The following is a 21,586-nucleotide window of genomic DNA, read 5'->3' on the forward strand; positions in this document are numbered from 1 at the left end:
GCGCAGCAGGATGGCGCCCACAATAAAGAATGATCCCTCCCCAAACGTTAGGAGTGGTGGAGCAGAGAAACCCTGTCCCGGAGAGTACCCGCCGCCCCGCCGGAAATATCCCATCACGGACAGTTCTAACTGCAAGGGCATCCGAAACGGCTCAGTCCCAGGCTTTTCTTGTACAAACAGGGAGTGTGAGGCCCAGCGAGGGGGAAGGGCACAGCCAGCATCATTAGTATGGACCCAGGAAGCCCTACACCGTCCGGCACCGGGGAGAGACGAGCCGCTGGGTAAGTGAAAATGTGAAATGAGAAGAGGCTGATAACCGCGGGGCAGATGGGGAAGGAGGGGGACAGCGGCCATCTGCCAAGGCTGAGGAGCCTGTCAGCCAAGGTAGCACAGGCCCCACAAAGCCGCGCCCCCCCCCCCCCCCCCCCCCCAGGACATCAGCTTCCCTCTCACGCCTGCCTGTGGCCGAGGAAGCCGGCTGTGCCTTTGAAAGGAGGCAATTGCTGGCTGGGACCTTTGTTTCTGAATTCCCAAGCTGTGAATGGGGCCTCCAAACCCCGTGGGATGGGGCCGGGAAGAATGGCGCCTCCTCCACTGGGGCCCGCGAGCCAGGTTTCCCTGAGGCTCCCACAACACTGCCTGCGCCGCACAAAGAGGCCCGGAGGCCAGGTGCTGGTGAGGCAGGGTCAGGGGGGCCCTCGGTCCCAGCCTGGGTCTGGCACCGATGTTCCTCTGGCCTCTGCATCTCAGTTTTCCTCCTCTGTGAAATGAGAACATTGAGCCTGGCTCTGCCTGTGTCCCAAGGCTGCTGTGAGAAGCAGCAGTCAGGATCACAGGGATGGGGCAGACCCAGGTCAGCACCTGCCTCTTTTCTGGTCCTCAAATGGACCAAGTACATTCCACCTCAGGACCTTTGCACTGGCCATCCCCAGCACCTGGACGCTCTTTCTCCTGGCTCACCTTCACTTTCCTTCTGGTCTCTGGCTAAATGGCACCACCTCACAGAGGCCTTCCCTGACCACCCTTCTCCCCTCTCTATCCCCTTTACTCTGATTTATTTTTCTTCATAGCATTTACCACCACCTGACGCAGTACATTAACACCTGATTCCTCTGTTTGTTGCCTGTCCCCCACCTGACAAAACAGCTCAACAAAAGCAGCAGCCGCGTTCGCTGTGATATCATAGGCACCTGACACCCATAGGTACTCAGGAAACAGGGCTGGGTGGGGGAGGGGGAAAGGGCACAGCTGAGGGGTCCTGCTGTCTGCTCTGACCCCTGGCTTCATCCTCTAGGGCTGTGAAGGCACTGGGGCACTGGCTTCGAGGTCAAGTGTGACCAGCCTTAAGGGGTGGCCGTTGCTCTAGCCATTCTCTGACCATGACCACTGCCTGGTCTGGTGAGAGCTGGGTCCGAGTCAAAGCTGAGGGGGCAGGGGACATGTGACAACCCCTCCCCAACCCCTAGATACTCCGGGACAAAAGCTCCATCACCCTCCCTTCGTTCTAGAGCCTTCCCTGCCTGGCCCTGAGCAGAGTGCTGACTAGGGGCTGGCAGTGGATAAAGCGGGTGGAGCCACGCTGCTGTCGGAGATGTGGGTGGCTTTCAGAGAAGCTAGGGGCTCGGCTGTGTTACAGGAGTCTCATGAACCTCTCACCCCAGGCTCAGCCTGTACTGCTGAGACACTGCACAGATGCCCACACACCTGCCCAGCACCCCAGGCCAGCCAGGCAGGGAGGTCCGGCTGTGAGCATGTGTGAACAGAGTAGCCGTGGATGTGTGTGAGCCCGTGCAGAGGAGGGGTGGAGCTCGGGTCTGACTGCATGCAGAATGGAGTTCTGGGTGCAGCATGTCTGTGATTGTGCCAGCGCTGCACCAGGAGCTGTGGGTATGATGAGGTGCGTCCACAGGGGCGAGGAGCGTACTGTGGCATTGGGTAGTGTTCCCAGCAGGATCTGGGTTCCAATCCCAGCTCTGCTCACCAGCTGAGAATCCTAAACAAGTGACTTCTGTCACTGGGCTAATATTAGTTTAGTGCGGTTGTGAGGAAGTGGGATACTTCGGCTTTCGTCACACATGCACACTCCTGCCAGTGTCACGTGTGGCTGTGGCCATGGAGTGTCCCCATACAGCATTATCTGAGTGTGTGAGCAGCTCTCCAGCCTCCAGCAGGGCTGCCAGCACCACGATGGCTCAAGGGAGCAGTCTCCAGATGGCCACCCCTCTGCCCTCCTCAGAGCCTCAGGCAGCCCTAGGGTTTCAAAGCTGGTGGCCACAACCACCCCATCACAGCAGAGCATCTACAGCTCTTGCCCTCAGCGCAGGGGCCCAGGCCCCCGCAGAGTCTCCGGGGCTGGGGCCCACAGCCCCGTGGGCCTCCTTTCAGGCTCCCCAGCAGGACTCGGTATGGCCCGACCGTCTGCCTCACCTCTCTTGGCTCTGCCTGCCAGGCCGCATCCACCCTTGCGCATCCTCACCGAGTATGGCCTTCCCTGGCAGCAGCCCATCTCCCGCTCCTCACAAGGGACCAGCCAATTTCTAGTCAACGAGGCCCAGTCCCCTCTTCCCTGACTCACGCTGCTACACCGGACACAGCACCCCATGCCAACAGCACTCCAGGACCAGCGGCCTGTGTCTTGTCTTTTGTGCCCCTGGCCTGTGAGCAGTGATCAGCTGGCTTCCCATCCAGGGGACCTTCTTCTGTGCCTCGGTCTCCAGGCCTTTCTTGTAAAGCTAGAGAATGTCTTTTTTTCTGAAGACACGTTATAGAAACGTCAAGATACAGAACACACATGAGGGCAGAGACCCTCAGACACCTCCCACCCTCGCCCCCCGGGTTCCCATCAACTACAATCAGAAAACCAGCAGAAAGTATCAGCCTTGCCCTTGGGCTGCTGCCTCGTTGTCATGGGAACTGGGGGCCGCAGGCTGGCCCTCTGAGGGACCACCAGCCTCGGCTCTCAGAGGAACCATTAGCTGAGCCCTAGTCCTCGGGGGACCATTCCTCCCTGGACTGGTTCTCAGGGGATGTGTCAGGGGTACCTCTGGCGCCTGGGGGTAGTTTTCGGGTTAAACGGGGAGACTAGCTTCCCCGTGATGCCCCTTGGGCAGATCCTTGGTGCCGATGGGGAGTGAGGGGCCCGGAGTGGAGAGAGCAACAGTACCTGTAGTGGTCAGTGGACAGGCTGCTTCCACTCTCCAGGGAGCTCCTGAGGTGGCAAAAGTGAGACAGGGTTACTGACGATCCACACGCAATGAAGGCTCCCAGGGGCCATGCGAGCTCAGGCCACACTGGGTGGTCCCAGGACAGGTCCTGGAGTAGGTGAGCAGCCCTGGGAAAAGTGTTCGGTCCCCACATGCAAGAAACCATGTGCTTCTTTCCCTCTGACAGGTCAGATGAGAAGCTGCCCCGTCTCTACTCCACATGCCAGCTTGGAGAGCTCAGTTACAGCATCAAGTTCGGCTGCTCCCTATTCACTGGGGAAACCAAGGCCCCAGGTCCCACAGGGAGGCTCCCAGCCTGAGGCTCTTTATAGTCAGAGACCCAGATGGGGCTGGGCCTGCCAGCTTGCAGCTCTGCCCACTGGCCCTCCTGCCACTGACAGACCCTTCCCATGCACAAACTGGCCCCTACCTCCTCACTCTCCTCTCATCCCACCCCCACCTCCAACCATCCTGCTCCTCGCTGTTCCTGCAACCCGCCCATCACACTCTTGCCCCAGGGCCTTTGCACTTGTTCTTTTACCTAGGATGCTCACCCCCCATCACCACATTTGACACCCACTTTCCAGCTCAGAGGGCCTTGTGTGTCCTGGTCATGTTGGCCCCACAGAGGAGACTAGTCGACCCCATCACCTGCTATAAATGGTGGGTCAGAGGTGGTGAGTGCAGGTGAGTGAGGTCAGAGGAGGGGAGGGAGCCCTGCCTGAGGTCCCACAGTGGCCTGAGAGGCAGCCTCTTACCCTCCTTGTGGCTGAGGATACTGAGGCTCAGAGCGATGAAGCACCACGGGCAGCGTCTACCAACTCTGAGAGGCTGGGCTGGGACTGGGACTCAGGTGTGTCTGGCCTGGGACCACCATGCTCCATCACAGGCACCTGACGCCTCGGAGTCCTTGTGGACCCCAGGCCAGCCTCATGAACTCCAGAGCCCCTGCCCGAGACTTGATGCCCAGCTCTGGACTGGGACCCAGAACTAGCCCAATCTGGGGTCAGATCCATCTCCACCCTCACTCACCATGGATTTGGTACAAGTCCCTTCACCCTTCCGTGCCTCAGTTTCCACATTTGTAAAAAGGGAATAAGTAAATAGCTCAAGAGGGGAAATAATGGATTTGAAAGGACTGCAGAGAAACACGAACCTCTGTTTGTTCTACATGCTGGCATGGCCAGGGTCCCAGGCCTTTGGGGCCTTGGGGTGTGCCTTTCACGACTCCGTGGCCTGGCTTCCCCAGCACCTCCTGTCCCTGCCCTCCTGGGGAGCAGCTGCTATGACACTGGACACAAACCTGGAGGCAGTGTCCCTGGACCACACCTCTCCTCCCACATCCTTCTGTCTTTCCTCATAGGATGCCACCTCTCCCCACGGAGGCTTCTCTGCACCCCCCCTCCCCCGATGCCTCAGAAGGCTGGGGCCCCTCCTTCCCGTGGGCCTGTGCTTGGCATTTGGGCTTTGGCATTCTAAGCCAACGCTCTGCACTTGCCATGGGTCATCTGAGCTTCAGCCTCAGTTTACCTACTTGCCCTTGGCACATCCCTTTCCACATCATCCCCTTCCACCATCCCCACATTGACCTGCAATTCTGGCCCAGCGAAAGCATTGCTGGTTGGCCGGGTCCTTTACTCAGCATATTGGATTTCCCAGAACCGAGCCCTGCCCCTGCCCCAGGCCCCCCCTTCTTCTCCAACCCCGGCTGCAGAGGCTACAGACAAGCTTCCTTCTCCCCTAGAGCCAGAGCCCACCCCAGGGCCATGCACCGTGGGCTCAGCAGCCTGTGTCAACAAGGCCTCACCAAAGCTCAACAAGAAAAGAGGACATAAGGGCGGTATCAGGATTCCCTCCAGTCACCATCCCAGACTGTTCACTGTCCTGTGCCTGCTCTGGTGGGCGATGGCTTTCCCTGGGTGGACAGAGGGCGGGGGTGGCAAGGCAGGCCTTACCTCCCCACCATGGCAGGACCCATACTGGGAGTGGTGAGGAGCTCCTGCCTTCAGGAAGCCCCTAGTCTAGACAAGGGGAGCCAGCACTGAGCTCCTCTACCCCCAACAACTGGTCCCTCAGATGCAGATGTGCATGTGAGCACATACCAGTATGATGTGACAGGGACTCAGCAAAGTGATGCCAAGGTTCTCAGAGCCCACTCTTCCCAGGCTCAGAGCTGCCTGACACAAGCAAAGGGATCCAGCTCCCTCACTCTGGTCCTGCTCTGACTACATCATGAGAACATCTGATGAACGGCAACATCTGGCCAGCCGCAGAGAGCCCACCTAGGGCTAGGTGCTTTTCCCATGTACTTCCTCATCTAGCCCTCGCAAAACCCTCATGAGGCACAAGGAAACCCTCAGGGGCCCCCTGCACCTGGGACACCCGTTCCCTGCCTCTTTATCCTGCAGCAAGCTCCTATTCACCCTACAAAACCTGCTCTAGCAATGGCCACGATAGCCAAACTGTGGAAGGAGCCTCGGTGTCCAACGAAAGATGAATGGATAAAGAAGATGTGGTTTATGTATACAATGGAATATTACTCAGCTATTAGAAATGACAAATACCCACCATTTGCTTCAACGTGGATGGAACTGGAGGGTATTATGCTGAGTGAAGTAAGTCAGTCGGAGAAGGACAAACATTATATGTTCTCGTTCATTTGGGAAATATAAATAATAGTGAAAGGGAAAATAAGGGAAGGGAGAAGAAATGTGTGGGAAATATCAGAAAGGGAGACAGAACGTAAAGACTGCTAACTCTGGGAAACGAACTAGGGGTGGTAGAAGGGGAGGAGGGCGGGGGGTGGGAGTGAATGGGTGACGGGCACTGGGTGTTATTCTGTATGTTAGTAAATTGAACACCAATAAAAAAAAAATAAAATAAAATAAAATAAAAAAAAAAAAAAAAAAAAAAAAAAAAAACCTGCTCTAATATCAACCCCTCAGTAGGACCTTCTTTGCTGGCCCTGATCTCCCAAGCGGATTGCTTTCTTCCTTCCTTCCTTGTTCTCTCTCCCACTTCTCTAATAACAGCAAGTCTATCTGGAGCAGCTCCTATGTGCTGGGAAGCTCTGCTGTTGACACTTCCCAAGTATCGGCTCACGTAGTCCTCACTGGAGCCCAGGTGCCACCATCCTGTGACACACAGGTCCAAGATGTCACAGGGGCCACAATATTTTCCAGCCAGATAGTATTGTCACTGAAGATGGGGACTGCAGGTTGAACACGACCTGCCCCCATGGAGCTGAGGGGCCTTCACAGTCACACAGGGCTGACCTGGCATGCTGTGGTCCAGCCAGTCTGCCTGGGCTCTCCACTCCTCCCCACCCACGTCTCTGCCCGTCCCCAGGATCCGCTTGGCAGTCCTCCTCCTGGCATCTCACTGACCTTCCAATGGCCCAGCTAGGACTGGTTCTAAGGGGAGACCCCCCCTCTGCCATGTACCCTGCTGGGTCCATGCATCTTCGGAGCCACAGACTGAGGCCCGTTCTGCTCACCACTGGCCGCTGCTCCGCCCGGCTGCCAACAGGAGAGGCTCAGGCCAGACCAGGCGAGGCCCAGCGTGAGGGTGCTTGGAGAACACAAGGGGCCGCCTGGCTGAGCATGCCCGCATTCAGAACTGGCCGCCTGAGCTCCCACCACCTTGGGGGTAACAGAAACCCTAAGCCTTGGCCTCCTCTTCTGGAGCAACAGGTGGCAGTAACAGCTCCACCTCACATGGATAATGAGAGGAGTGGTGAGAAAGCCAACAGCACTTTGTCAACCAGAAGGTGCCAGTGGCTGCATATACGAGATACTCACACAGTTATTATCATACATGTAATAGTGTATATTGAGCTGTTAGGCCTTATACATTAAACCATGAGTTCTAGAGCCAAGGGGGCCAGGGGTAAAATACTAGCTTTGCCATATGGTAGCTGTGGGACCTAGGGCAAGTTAATGTGCCTCGATTGAAGTGCCCTTAACTATAGAGTTTCGGGAAGAGTCAATTGGTTTACACATTGAAAGCACTTAGAACTCCAGGCCGGGAGTCCGCATTCCATAAGTGCCAATTAACACTGGTATAGACAGGATTCAAAAGATCTGTATGTTACTCAATATACCTTATAAGTATATAACACGCGTGATCTAGGCTATATTAATGTATAATACCAACAGTCAGTAAGTAAAATATTAATGTGTCACATTAACACTAATTCTATATTAATAGACATTTGTTTTATTTACCTGTATAAAAGCCTCGTTTTATAGGTGGGGAACCTGAGAGGTAGCTTGTTCAGTGTCACTAGTCTTACTCCACAACTGGGCTGCTTTATGTCCCCCTGTCCTGGGGTCATGGGCCAGGCTTATGGACACAGGGCTCTCAGTGAGCAGGCAGGGCTCCAGTTTGGGCACAGGGGATAAATACCCTGTCCTGGCCACCTAGCACCAGGTGGCTACCCCGGAACAGTCCTTTCTCTGAACAGCCCTGCCCCTAGTCCTACTTTACTGGGCTCCTGGGGAGGCCACTTCCTTTTCTTTCAGAACAAACTGGCTGCCCTAGTCCTGTCTAGCATAGCTTCTAAACGGCACCCAAGCATTTATACAAAGTCTCGGAACAGGAAAAGCTGCTCTGTGCTGGAACAAGTCAGGAGAGGGGCCCCCCACAACCGGCAGGACCACGAGAGGACTCCCGGGGGGCTGGGTCATATGGGCTTTTGGGGCCTTGGTGCTGATACACACGAGTGTGTTGTTTGTGACAATTCAACAAGCTGTACACTGTTATTTCAATAAAAATTTACATTTAAAAATCTGTATGGTTCAGCACCAGCCTGAAGCAGCAGGAAAAACCCAGAGCTTGGGCTGGTTGTAGCTAGGGGCCATGCCCTGCCCACACCCTACAGTAGTTGTGTGGCCTCAGGAAAACCCATTCCCATTGGCTGGATGAAGAAGCGGCCAGTGTTTCTATTCCTGGCTCTACACCAGGCACGGCGCTTTTAAGAAGACTGATGTACTGATGCCGGGTCTCGGACCGGACCAGTTAAGGCCTCTAACCTCCAGGGCCTCGTGCCTGCACCACGGGTGTTTTGTTTGGTTACATTCTTTACTTTGAAATAACCAGAGAGTCACAGGAAGCTGTAAAATACAATGTACTGGGAGGTCCCACGAACTCCCTACCCTAGCCTCCTCCGGTGAGAACATCTTACACGACGTCAGGATGCCGTCCAGCCTGACATGGGCAGTACCACCCACCAAGGTTATTGTGACTTCACCAGCGAGACAAGCACACGCGTCCGTGTGTGTGTACACATGTGCACGCATGCATGTCTCCACGTTATTTTAACACACACGTAGCTTGCTGTAACTCCCACCATGCTCAACGACACAACCATGCCATCACCAGGCCCTGTGCTGCCCCCACAGCCAGGCCTGCCTCCTCCCCAGACCCCCTGCTGCAACCACCGTCCATTCCCCGTCTCCAGAATTTTGCCGTTTCAAGAACGCTATACACACGGAATCGTACAATGTGTAACTTTTGAAGACTGGCTATTCTCACTCAGTGTGATTCCCTGGAGGTTCACCCCAGTTGCTGAGTGTCTCTTTACTTCCTTTGGATGGCTGCAGACGTGATACGTACTCCATGGCATGGACGCAACCCGGTTTGTCCACTCATGCACTGAAGGGCATCTGGGTCGTGTCCAGTTTGGGGGCCCTTATGAATAGAACCACTACGATACAGGATTTTGTGTGAACATAAGTCTTCAGTTCTCTGTAATAAACACTCAAGAATGCAACAGCTGGGGTGCACGGTGAGCATATACTTACTTTGAAAGGAAACCACCAAACTGTCTTCCAGAGTGGCCAGACTGCCTTAGGTTCCCAGCAGCGATATAGGAGTGATCTAGTTTCTTTGCACCCTTGCCACCGTTTCGTGCTGCTGCCACGAGTTTTTATTTTAGCCACTGTCCTAGCTATGTAGTGAGTTCTCGTGGTTTGAGTTTGCATTTCATGGACGGCTCATGACGTTGACCATTGTTTTATGCATTTGTCTGCCACCTGCGTATCCTCTCTGTTAACATGTCTGTTCACGAGCACCTTCATTTTTTAAAAGCTCTCCAGATAGGTTTAATATGCAACCAGATAGGACCTTCTAAACACGGAGAATTTAAAAAGAACCTGGTCGCTGCTGTAAGAATCCTGGGCAGCCTATGCTTTCTGGAAGGGATACTTGCAGGGCTTTATGGCAGGGTCCAGGCTGCCGCAGGTGGCTCTGAGCTACTGTGTCTCAGGCCCGAGGGAAGGCCTTATCTGTTCCTGAGAAGGAACGGGGAGAAAACAGAGTAGAGAGACAGAGGACATGTGCGGGGACCCCTGTCTGGGAGCCCCTCACCCCAGGGAGTCTGCTCAAAGCCCACAGGAGCTTCTACCAGTGGGCTTGTCTGCAGAAAGCAGCAGGTGGCTAAGCCCATGTGTGGGTGAGGGCATGACCCAGGAGCAAACTTGAGGCCAGGCAGCTTCGGACTGTCACAGGCCCCGGAAGGGACATATTTGTGGAATTTACGTCAATCTCCATAGGGGTAGGGGAGGCCGCACCCCTCCCTTTTACACAGTCCCTCCCTCTCGGTCATTAAGTAAGCAATATATGGTCATTGCCTCAACCGTAGGAATAACAGCAGAGTACAACAAGGAAATAAAATGCCAGCTCTCTAGTATTTGAGAATAGTTTCTGGCTGGGCCCTTCTCTAAATGTGTGCCCGCGACTGGGCGTTTATATGTTTTTTGGTTACACAAAAACACGGTCTGTTCTATAAAATGCTCCCACCCCAATCCCCCGCCACCTCACTCTGCACTTCTCTCGAGTGTGTTTTTAGGTCTCAAATATTCCTTCACATCACCCTTTGGAGAGTTGCCTGGAACCCCGTGGGTTCCTCACCGCCCCAGATGGGTGCTGGGTCCACCTCTCCTCTCCTGGTAAACAAGGCTGTGGGATCGTCCCATCAATACTGTCTCTGTGCACGGGCTGGGGTGTTCCTCTAGGACCCATTCCTGGGATTTCTGGCTCACAGGGAGGGAATGTTTTTCTGTGTCTGGGTACACACGGATGCTGACCCAAGAGGCTGGATCAACACACTCCTAGCAGCAGTGACGGCAAGAGTTTGGCCATTCTCAGGGCTGCGGAAGTCTCTCTGGGGCAGAGCCTCCTCTCTCTGGGTGTGTGGAAGCAGAGACACAGAGAGGGTGCGAGGTAGGCCTGGGATTGGACCCCGCGAGCCCCTCTTCCCTGTGCCAGGCTACCCTGTCGTCTCATCCCCTCATCCCTGAGGCTTTATGCCCTATGTCACACGGTGGTGGTCACAGACCCACTGGGGTTCCCAGTTCTGGTCTCATGAGCTAAGTGACTCTGCCTCAGCTTCTGCTTCCTCATCCATGAGACGGGGCTGATTTTCTGCCTCTGGGGCCATAGTGAGGCTCCAGGAGCTGACAGACTGGAGGTGCCTTGTAAACCAGACAGATGTGAGGTGTTGCCCTGCTGGCTCACGCCCAGCCATCCTGCCCGGTCCCCCACACCCCTCCCCGGGCCTCCCTCTGAAAAGACCACAGAGGGTCCTGCCCATCCCCCCTTGGCCTTCCTGTCCTGGCGCTGGGCCCCAGACAGCCCTGCCCACCGGCCTGAGGCCCCACCACCCAGGGGCACAGTGAGACGATTCTCCTCAGGTTGGCCTCCATGCCCCTCTATCCTGCCAGGCAGCTTTGCCCAGGAGCTCAGCCTGATTCTGGAAAACTCCCTCCTGGAGGGGAGGGGACGGGCATGGGGCTATGTCTCTGTGCAACCTCACCTCACACCCCACCCCCCGGACAGAGGTGTGGAGAGAGAGATTGGGGCGACCAGGCAGGGAACCTGGTAAGACCTGGAGTGCATTTAGTCCCTCTCTGGGTCTCAGTGTCTCTATCTGCACCATGAGAGGGTTTGTCTTTGGGGGTGGGGTCTCAGGCCGCATAGGGACAGTGATTCATTCATCCAACCAGCTAACCACACAGCCCCCACTTTGGGCCAGGCTGACTCATGACAGCCTCACAGTCAGCCTGAAACCCGAGATGTTCATATTCCCATTTCAAAATGAGAAAACAGAGGCTTCCAGACGCAATCAGAGGCAGAGCACAGAGCAATACAGAGTAAGACAGACATCACTGTCGAGTGGAGGAGGGGGCAGATGAGAAGGGTGGTAAGTGTGCACGTAAAGTCACTTGGTCCAGTAAGGAAAGTAGAAGCAGGTGTATGAGACAAGGGAGGGGGTACCCTCGGACACCAGCCAAGAAAAGCCCCTAGGAAGCAGTGACCGCCAAGCCCAGGTCGAACGCTGGCTCAGGAGGACAGGGCTCCATGGAAGGAGAGGAGCCAGGGAAAGGCCTGCGGTGGGAGCCAGCCCAGCACGGTCAGGATGAGGGTCCTTCTTGTGGAACAGGGGGCCAGGCCAGGCATCTGCTGCAGGAAGGAAGCCTGGCTAGGGGAGGGACGCCATCTGAGACCCCACCACCACCACTCCAGCGTCCCAGCTGCTTCTGCACCCAGAAGGGTCCCCCCAGGGATTCTCTTCATAAGGTAGACACATCAGCAGAAGGTGTCTACAGGCCCAGGCAGCTGGCTCGGGCACATCCAGTCTTTCCTAGCTGGGGGACTGGACTGAAGCCTCCAGGCCTTGGAACCTGGCCCAGACTGTGCCCCAGGGCCTGTGACCCTGATCTGGGGCTGCGGTGTCCTGTCATTCCCAGGCCCCAGTTTGCTGATGGGCAGGGAGCGGAGAGGCGCCTCTGTCCAGCAAAGGGCAGGAGGGGAGGGGTGTATTGCAATCCCTCCCAATGTGGACTCCTGGCCCTGCCAGAACCATCAGGCACCACCCCATCTCTAGCCAACGCACTGGGATCCCTTGGCCTTTCTGGAGGGTTCTTCCTGGGTTTTCAGCCTCACCCCTACCGGGTATCAGGATTCAGGTAGTACTAACAAGGTCTCATTGAATCCTCAAGCCTGTGGGCAGCTGGAGTTTCTTAGCCCATTTTACAGATGAGGAAACTGAGGCTAAGAGGGCTGACAGCTGCCTGAGGCCTGAGGCCTCTCAGCTGGTACACCACCTCACCCGGACCCTGATCTGGGTCACTAGGGCTCTGGTCCCCAGCAGTGCCCTGGGCAGCCGACCCCCAGCCAGAGGAACTTTCTGGCCCCGCCCCACCTGAGGGTGGAAGATTTGCTGAGCCACATGTTCCCCGAGGGTGTCTTTCTCTTGCAGGGCTGGAGGTGGGCTGTGGAGGTTGGGGAGGAACCTTGGATATCCGGAAAATAAGCCAATTCACCCCAAATTCAGCAACTTACACATTTAAAAAATTTAACCTTTACATAATCAATACATTCTCATGGTTCAAACATAAATAGAAAAGATATCAAGTTTAAAGTCTCCCCCCCCCACTGCACTGCTGCACATCCACCAAGGCTCCCCCTTGCCCCCCGGGGAGTCCCCATCGTCAGTCAGTTTCTCGGGCATCCTCATGGAATGTCTTTATGCGAACATGCACAGACACGTGCGAGCAGAGCTGTGGGTATTCCATGTGTACTTGTGCCTCACACAGGGGTCTTATCCTGGATATACCGCCCCTGCTCCTCCCCTGATGGTACTTTCTGGAGCTGAGGAGTCCCTCCCCAAGCCACCTCAGACTGCAGACTGAGCGAAGGGAAGGGGGCAGGTCTCCAGGTATAGGGGTGAAGGGTGAAACTCCGCCGTGGCAGGGGCATGCTGGGGGGTCCTCCCCGACCCATGCCCCTGGCCCTGGAGCAGTGGGGTGGGCACACCACACGCCTCCTGGATGCAGTGTAGGCCCCAAGCCAGGGATCTCAGTGGGCACTGTGTCCCTTTCCTTGCCTGACATGGGGCCCACTGAACAGCACCCCAGTTCACAGACACACTCTCAGACCTACACTCTTACCATCACACAATCATGTGCATGTGCACACACACACACACACACACACACACGACTGCATATGTGCAAGTATGAAGACCTTCCCAGCCAGCAGCTGGGAGTACCCTGGGCAGAGGGGGTCTCAGGGCACCAAGCACGGGGTCACATGGCGAGCAAGTCAGCTGGGATGTGACCCTGCTACTTGCAGCTTTGTGCCCTGGAAACTCTGCCTCCAGGCTCCCTTCAACAAAAGCAGGGAACCAGGACATAGGGTGATGAACAGCTCAGATTCTACCTGCAAGCTCTTTTCATGTAGCTTTGCCACTCCTTCCTGCAAATGGGGTGCGTTGATTTGTTTCAGTTATATGAAAGTTAAAAACAACAAAGAACACTTCCAGAACCTACCACAAGCCAGGCCCTGGGCTAGGTGTTTCATTGTAAACTCATGGGGAAACCGAGGCTCAGAGTTGCCAGTTAACAATGGAGCCACTGTGTGTCGAGTGCCTGAGTGCCCTCTGAGTGCCGGGCACTGGGCATGTGGCTTCTGTCCTTCCAAACGCCCCGGGGGCGGGTACTATTATCACCCCCATCTTGCAGAACAGCCAGCTAGGTGCAGAGAGGGGAAGGGGCTTGGTCCCAATCACGCGGGAAGAATAGGCAGTGGGGTGCTGTTCTTGACTTCAGGGCCCACTAGACTGGAGAGTGGGTGGGGTAGAAGGGAGAGAAAGGGTCAGGTCTGCACAGCTGACAAGGGGCTCCAGCCCACAGCAGCGGGAGACAGACCCCAGCTCTGTATGGGGGACAGTTTCTCAAGGGCTGCAGAGGGCCCTGAAGCCTTAGGGAGCTGGGTCTGCAGGCAGAGCTCTTGGGCACTCCCAGCCCTTGGATCCAAGGGAGTGGTGGTCTCTGGATATAAGGGGAGCCCTAACCTCTACCCTTCATTCACCAGAGGGAGGAGCTGGAGAGGAAAGGAGCTCAGCGGGAAGGCCACAGTGTGGTGGCGCCTATTTCCGCCTATTTCCTATTTCCAGGCGGGCAGCAGGAAGCCATCTCAGCATGCTCTGTTCCCCACACGTCTGGTCTCTGCTCCGGACCCAGAGCACTCTCTGGGCAGATGGCTGTAGCCGAGGCCGAAGCCTTGGGTGTCCTTGGCCTACGGGGCGGGCTGGTGGCTGCAGGAGCAGCAGGTGGAGTCTGTCCTTGGCCAGCTGGGCAGGGCTGAGCCCTGGGGCGCAGAGCCGAGTGGGTGGATGGAGGGGCAGGTGAGAGTGGCAGTCTGTCCCAGCCCCTGACTCCCCCCCCCCACATCCAGCCTACAGAATAGCCAGCTGGGTGCTCCCCCGGCGCCTCCTGGCTGCCCCACAGGCATCTCTGTATCAGCAGCCCCTATACTGGAGGCCCATCTTGGTGACAGCACTGCCACCCACCCAGACCCCAAGCCCGACCCCTGCGGACAGTAGTCTGTGACATCTTTGATGCCTCTCTCTTCCTCCCTGCCCCCCAGCTTCAGGCTGACCCTCAGTGGGCCCTCTGCTCTGTCAACCCCTTGGCCTCCCCACTAGACCCCCTCTGGCCTTTCTCATCATGCCCGCCCCATCCAGCCCAGGCCTGGCATGGGGATGCCCTTTGGACAGTGCTTTCTGGATGAAAGAAAGAGAAACAGAAAACAAACTTCAGGCTGAGGGAGACAGTGTAGGATGTCCTTCCCCTACCTGACCAACACAGGGCTGCTCTGCACCAGGCTCCGGCCTGTCACGAAGGCCTAGGTCAAGGGCCACCTCCTTGGCACAGCACCCCAGGGTGTCTGGCCCCTCAGTCTGTACAGAGATAGTGACAGAGCACAGAAAGGTGCGGGGTGTGGCTGGAGGGACGGAGCAGGGCCTGGACTGGAGGTCTTATGATCTGATATGCAGGCGATGTCAGTGAGACAGATGTGGTCCTAGGAGAGGGGGTGAGCAGTCCTGCTGTCCCCAAGCCAAGTCACACCCTGGCTTTCCACTGATGAGCTGAGTGACCCTGGGAAGAGCCCTGCCCTCTCGGGGCTCATGTCCCCATTTAGACCTGGGGCTGCCGGGCAGGGACACCTGAGGCCTGATGACAGGCTCAGGGCATGTCTGAGGAGTAAGGACAGGATGGAGGCAAGGGAAGGCTGCTGGAGGGGAGGGTGCCTTGCGTGTCAGAGCAATAGCCGCTCTGCCCGTGGGGTTCTGGGGTTGGCAGATCCTCACCCCCAGGCTCCAAGAGGAAGCAGTAGCCCTGAGAACAGGAGGCAGGGCACCCAGAGAACCCAGGCTTGATCTAGGGAACACAGCAGCTGAGCCCAGGACCCAGACCTGGACCACCCCTCTAGCCCACCAGGACCTTGAGATGAGCTATGCGCCTCCTGGAGTCTCAAGCTCCTCTTCCAAGGAAGGGCCTCCAAGCCCTGCTCTGCCTCCGGGGTGGTTCTGAGCCTCACAGGAACCTCCTAGTGAGTGCTCTATAAACTGGGAAGTGCTGTAGACAATCGTATGGTGCTGTTCATTCCAGTTGCTGAATCCCAGGCCAGCCGAGGCCCTCACCCTTGCTCAACAATTGCTGTCGCCTGAGAACCCCTGTGTGCTGTCTGTAGTCCTCCCTGTGAATCCTCACCCTGGCCTCAGCCTACCTGCCCCCAGAGCCCTTGCTCTGCCTCTCTTCTATGCTGCTCCTCCCCCGGGACTCAAAGCACAGACAGGATTTCCCCGCTTGAGGTGCTGGTAAAAAAGACGTGAGGTCCTTCTGAAACAGATGCTTTTTTTGGAAACACACAATGCCCTAGGCAGCTTTAAAAATTTTGTTGTTGTTGTTTAATATATACTACTGGGAAAAGAGGAAAGACCAAATGGTAAGAAAAATGGTTTTTGTTTCTAGGCCCCAGTTGGCTAAGAAAGAGGGAGGTGGAAGGTCAGCTTGTCCTGAGCATCGGGTGGGGTGGGGGTGGGGGGCCCTGGAGATTCATGCAGATACACCCAGCTGTAAACCCTGTCTTTCCAGGCGCACAGTCCCTGGACTCAGGTCAGTGACGCCAGGCTCTACGCTGAGGCCACAGCCAGCTGCCTGGGTGAAGGCCTGCCTCCCCGGTGCCTCGCTGTGGCTTCAGGAGCTCTGTGCATTTGCCCACTCCTGAGCTGAGGCCGCCAGCTTGGCCTACGTTGCCCTCTGACTCCAAACGTACTCAGTGGGCTGTCTGTGGCCTCAGTTTACTGCCCCTCCCCGCCAAACACACAACTGTGAATCCCCCTCTCACACGCCCAGTGCTGTGGTCCAGGTGGGGCTGACCCTGTCCACCCAGCTGCAGAGGCTGCCAAGGGACAGAGGCTGGCTAGTCGGCACAGGGCCTCCCCTGGGCCGTGGAGAGGGTTTCAGGAAGGGCCATGAGCCGCAGAGCTGACCAGTGAGACGGGAGGCCAGAGCCCCCACAGGGGACATGACCCCAGGGGAAGGCAAGCAGGATATGGTGACCGGAGTGTTGGAGCCCCAGATTGAACCACACCCCCTGGGCTCTGCACGGATAGTAACCCTAGATGTCCAACATCTCTTCTTGTCCTTTGAGACCCAAAGGCTCCTAGATTCACGCACTCCCCAGCTCCAGCCTGGCTTCCTTCCCCTTCCCAGATGTTCATGTTTCTTAAGTCCTGGGGTGTCCCAAAGCCTATCCCTGTGCGGTGAGAATCCAGGGGAGGAAAGGGACAAGAATAGTATCTTAGGTTACAGAGGTACCATGAGCTTATTTACCTCTTAGCTGAATCCTGACGGCCACCCTGCAAAGCTGGAATTACTGGCTCCATTTTACAGGAAAGGAAACTGAGGTTCAGAGAAGTTAAGCTTTCTGCCCCCAGTCACACTGCCATCAGGCGGTGGCAGGTGAAGGGTTCCTCTGGAGCCGCAACCCTGGCAGTGGCCATATTGGAAAGGCCTCGAGAACCCCAATATGTTGGCCCCTTGGCTCTGCCGGGCCCACCTGGTCTCCGGGAGCTCCTCCAAAGCAGCCAGATCACCCAGCAGCTCTGGAGATGGTCAGGGCCTGGGGCTGACCCAGGCTGGGAGACCGAGGAACCGGGAAGGTGCCTACAGCCCTCTGGGTGACATCTGGGTGAAGCCGGGTGCTCCGCTCTTATTTATAATGAGAGCAAACGTGAGGAGGGCTCTCTGCGTTATCTCAGGGCCCAGCAAGCGTTGCAAGAGGCAGGCTGTGAATTGCAGTGAGGGCTGTGGTGATTAAAAATGCATCACTTCCCTTATTAGCCATTCCAAACAGATGCCGGGGCTGTCTTCACGAGGAATGAAACTGTTGGAGCCAATAAAACATCTTGCAATTAGCCATGCTCAGATTTGCCGCCCGCGGAGCTTGGAAGCTGCTCCGGTGGGACCCTGTCACAGTTGGGTGATCTGTCCCTCCGAGGACAGGCCAGTGTGCCAGCGTCCAACAAGGTCAGGTGTGAACTGATGGGCGGAGACACGGGGTGTCCCCAGCCCAGACCTCGTAACCTCGTATGCCCAGCTCATCACCAGATCAGGGAAACGAAAGAGGGGAGGCCAGTGTCTGTCAGTCAGGTCTGTCCGGTGAGCCTGGTCCCCAAGGTGCCAGGTGGGTTGGGTCCTGAGCTGACACCACAGTGGGTCTGGCTTCGGAGCCACCGCCCCCAGCCTCACCTCACCGGCCTCGGCCCGGCTCTCCCTCAACCTGTGACGAGTCAATCTGCCAAAAGCCCATTCACTGAAAAGTCAATTTGCAGGACGACAGACTCCTCAAAAACACTTGCTTCCCTTAACCTTCTCGTTGTAGTTGGCTGGGTTACATTTTTGTCTGTAGATGGTATTTGAAACCATGTTTGATCTGTGTCCGTCCCAGCTCCCTGCTTCTGGGTGGGTGGCAGAGAACAGGGACAGGGGGCAGGGAAGGAGGAAGTGGCTGTACCATGACTCGTGGAGGTGGCACTGGGCAGAGGCTGGGCGGGAGGGAGTGGATGGTCGGAGGGCACAGGGGAGACGGCAGGTGGGGCTGGGCATGGGCTTCGGGATCAGGGAGCCTTAGGGAAGAGTGAAAGTGTCTGGGGAGAGCTCCAGAGTCTCAAACTTCATGCCAGGGCTGATCAGGCCCCAGCTGGCAGCAAAAGGGGCTTATGTCATCTTTCTGGGAGGGAAAGAAGTTGGTCCCAGTGCCCCTGGTTGGGTTCAGCCTGGGGAGAAAGGGGTTAAGGGGTCTCACCTGTCAGGGCAGGGAGGGCAGCAGAGGTTGGTGACCATGGAGGCTTCTGAGACTGAGGGGGTTGCCATGTCCCATGGTCACCAAGGGTCTAGCCCTCCTCCAACACGTATCTTCAGCCTTTTCTTAAAATTAAACTTTTTATTCTGAGACCATTGTAGATTCACTTGTTCAAAATAATATAGAGAGAGCCTGTTTACATTTTACCCCATTTTCTTCATGGTAACATCTTACAAAAGCGCAGGACATTATCCCCACCCATACTGACATGGTACCGTCCCGTATCCTAGATTTCTCGTTCGACTCCTACTCACATCCACGTGTGGGCATGCAACGTCTGCATAATGTGTGAGCATGTGTGTGCATGTGTGGTTAGTTCCATGTACTTCCATCAGATGTACAGGCTCATATACCCACCCCCATGGTTAAGACACGCAATAGTCCCATTACAAGGCTCCCTGGTCCAACGTCCCATCCTTTATAACCTTCACCATGGGCTACCCCCTCTCTGTTATGAGATGAAGCTTATAAATAACATCTATCTATGCATATTTTACAACAAAAGTCAACAGAATGCTCTCGATGTAACAATCCAGAGAGAAAAGAAGGACAGGAACCCACAAGGGAGTGATAGGGGACCAGGCATGGTAGTGGTGGGTCTGGCTGTCCCACAGGGCAAAATGAGGACATCAGTCGTCTGTCTCTCTAGATGGCAGTGGCTCCAGCCCTGAACGATACAGGGGGTTGCTGGCAGGCCCATGCCACGAGGGGTGCTGCCCTCAGTGAAGTGATCCTTTGAAAGGTGACAGCTCTTGGCAGAGCTCTGGACATACCGAAGTCTGATCTTCCCTCGACTGTGAGAAGAGCAGTTGTGTTCTTGGAAAACTCGACGTATGTTAAAATCATATGAAACGCATTTTGTGATTTGGATATCGAAGAGAGGGAGGGCCCAGGCTCAGTTAACATGGATTTTTACTCCCATGAATATGCTGTTAGACATTTGCGCAGGTTCTTGGCTGCGTAGGCCCGCCCCACACACTATCAGGCGCTAGCACCTCCGGCCCCTGCCAACCAGACGCCTTCCCGGAGTCCCCCAGAATGCCTGCCAGCATCTCCAACGGCCCCAAGGAGGCAGTGTGGCCCTGCTGAAAGCCCCTGGCCTTGACTCTCCACCCCCACGCTGGCAGCTCCACCTGCATCTGTCTCTCCAAGGGCAGGGGCTGCTGCTCCCCCATGCTCTCGCCCAGGCCCAGTGCTGGACAGGTGCTAATGAGTGTGCTCAAAAGGGCGGACGTGGACAGTCAGCCAAGGTGACGATGGCAAAGCTATGAGAAACTGGCCCTCTTGATGCCTGGTGGGTCAGGGCTTCCCACCTAGAAGGTATAGTTGGTCACCATGTCCCCCAAACTGAGGTTTTGGGGGTGAGATTTTATTATTTATTTATTTAGAGAGAGCATGAGCTGGGGGAGGGGCAGAGACAGAGGGAGAGAGAGCATCCCAAGCTGATGTGGGGCTCGATCCCATAACCCCGAGATCATGACCTGAGCTGAAACCAAGAGTTGGATGCTTAACTGACTGAGCCACCCAAGCGTCCCCCAAACTGAGCTTTTAATTGGCTCAAATCCAGAACTGCCAAGCAGTAACCAAAAACTAACTTGCTTTGTGTAACTGGCTTGGCAGCTGAGGCACTTCAATAGTAAAGCACATACATATCTGTAAATATGCAGAACTTCTCTGAAGGACCTGAAGAAAGTGGACACAGCAGTGGCCTCTGGGTATGAGGGACAAGGAGGGAGGGGTCTGGCTTTGCGCTATATATAGACATCTTTGTGCCATGTAGAGGAATGAATTCTCTCTCAGTTATAAGAATAATCACAAAAAAGTGCATTGAAGCAGATATTGCTTGTGTGCTTAAACATTTTTGAGCACTTACTGTGTGCCAGTCACCTCCAAAGGGTCCAGCCCCCCTGGGCTGCCTATGTCCTGGAGGACTGGGTTCTGGGTGGGGGTACCTAGAGCTCCGTAATCTCCCGGGGGTCCCTGGGGCTAAGCGATTCGTCAAGAGGTGGGGAGGCTGCATCACTCAGGCTTCATCAAAGAAAGGGTGAATTGAAACCCCAGTGAGAGACCATGTTGCACCATGAGGATGGCTATTATAAAAAAATCCAAAACATAAAATGGCAAGTATTGGTGAGGATGTGCAGAAACAGGAATACTTGTGCACTGCTGGCAGGAGTGTAAAATGGTGCAGCCACTGTGGAAAACGGTGTCATGGTTCCTCAAAAAATTAAGTATAGAATTACCATTCATTTTCCACACCAGTGTTTCCATTTCTGGGTATATACCCAAGAGAATCAAAAGCAGGGTCTTGGAGAGATGTTAACACGCACCTGTTCACGGCCGTGTTACTCACAATAGCTAAAGGTGGAAACCACTCAAGTGCCCACTGATGGATGAATTCATAAAGAAGATGCAGTCTATCCATATAGTGGAATATTATTCAGCCCTAAAAAGGGAGGAAATTCTGACACAGGTCACAGCAGGGATGAACCTCGAGGACATGATGCTCAGGGAAAGGAGTCAGTCACCAAAGGACCAACACCTCATGATCCCACTCACAGGAGGTCCCTGGAGAGGTCACAATTCCTGGAGATGGAAAGTAGAGGGAGGGTGGGCTGGGGTGAGGAGGGAGGGGAGTTAGGGTTCCATGGGGACAGGGTTTCAGTTTGGGAAGGTGAGAAAGCCCTGGAGATGGGTGGTGGTGACGGTCGCACGACAGCGTGGTATATTCCATGCCACCAAAGTGCACACTTAAAAATGGTGAAAATGGTACATTTTATGTTATGTGTATTTTACCACAACTTTTTAAAAAAGCTTATCGATTGGTGCTTTGCCAGGCCGGGGCCTGTGGGGACGCGCTGAGCAACAGAGGCAGGGCCGTGCCTGGGAAGCCCCCAGTCTGCCGGGGGGAACTGAGAGGCAGTAGTTGGTGACCAGAGAGGGACCTGTGCGGCAGCAAAGGGGAGGACTGTGCTCAGCAGTGGGGGGGCCAGTTTGCCTGGGGGAGCTGGACCCTGGTGTCGGAGGTGAGGGGGAGAGAGAGCCTTCCTCGAGGAGGGAGCAGCAGGAGTGAAGTTAGCTCCCCTGAGAGCACCGGGTAGGAGTGGCATGCAGCAGGGGTGGCTCAGGAGAAGCAGCAGGTACGGGGGGCCATGGAGCCAGACGAG

The 21,586-nt window shown here is 55.7% G+C and overlaps 1 protein-coding gene across 7 annotated transcripts in view; it reads right to left on the minus strand.

Moving 5' to 3' along the window:
- IQSEC1 (IQ motif and Sec7 domain ArfGEF 1) overlaps positions 1–21,586 on the minus strand; it is a 377,913-nt gene that overhangs the window by 141,137 nt on the left and 215,190 nt on the right. For 5 of the 7 annotated variants that reach the window (XM_049098380.1, XM_049098381.1, XM_035702482.2 and 2 more), the window contains exon 3: positions 3,164–3,208. The exons of the other annotated variants lie outside the window; for them this stretch is intronic. In XM_049098380.1, coding sequence (XP_048954337.1) covers positions 3,164–3,208 — 45 coding nt within the window. The remainder of the gene's footprint in view (positions 1–3,163; positions 3,209–21,586) is intronic. 7 annotated transcript variants of the gene reach the window in all.

The sequence above is a fragment of the Canis lupus genome, chromosome 20 (genome assembly GCF_003254725.2).
Source record: "Canis lupus dingo isolate Sandy chromosome 20, ASM325472v2, whole genome shotgun sequence".
NCBI classification, from domain to species: Eukaryota; Metazoa; Chordata; class Mammalia; order Carnivora; family Canidae; genus Canis; species Canis lupus.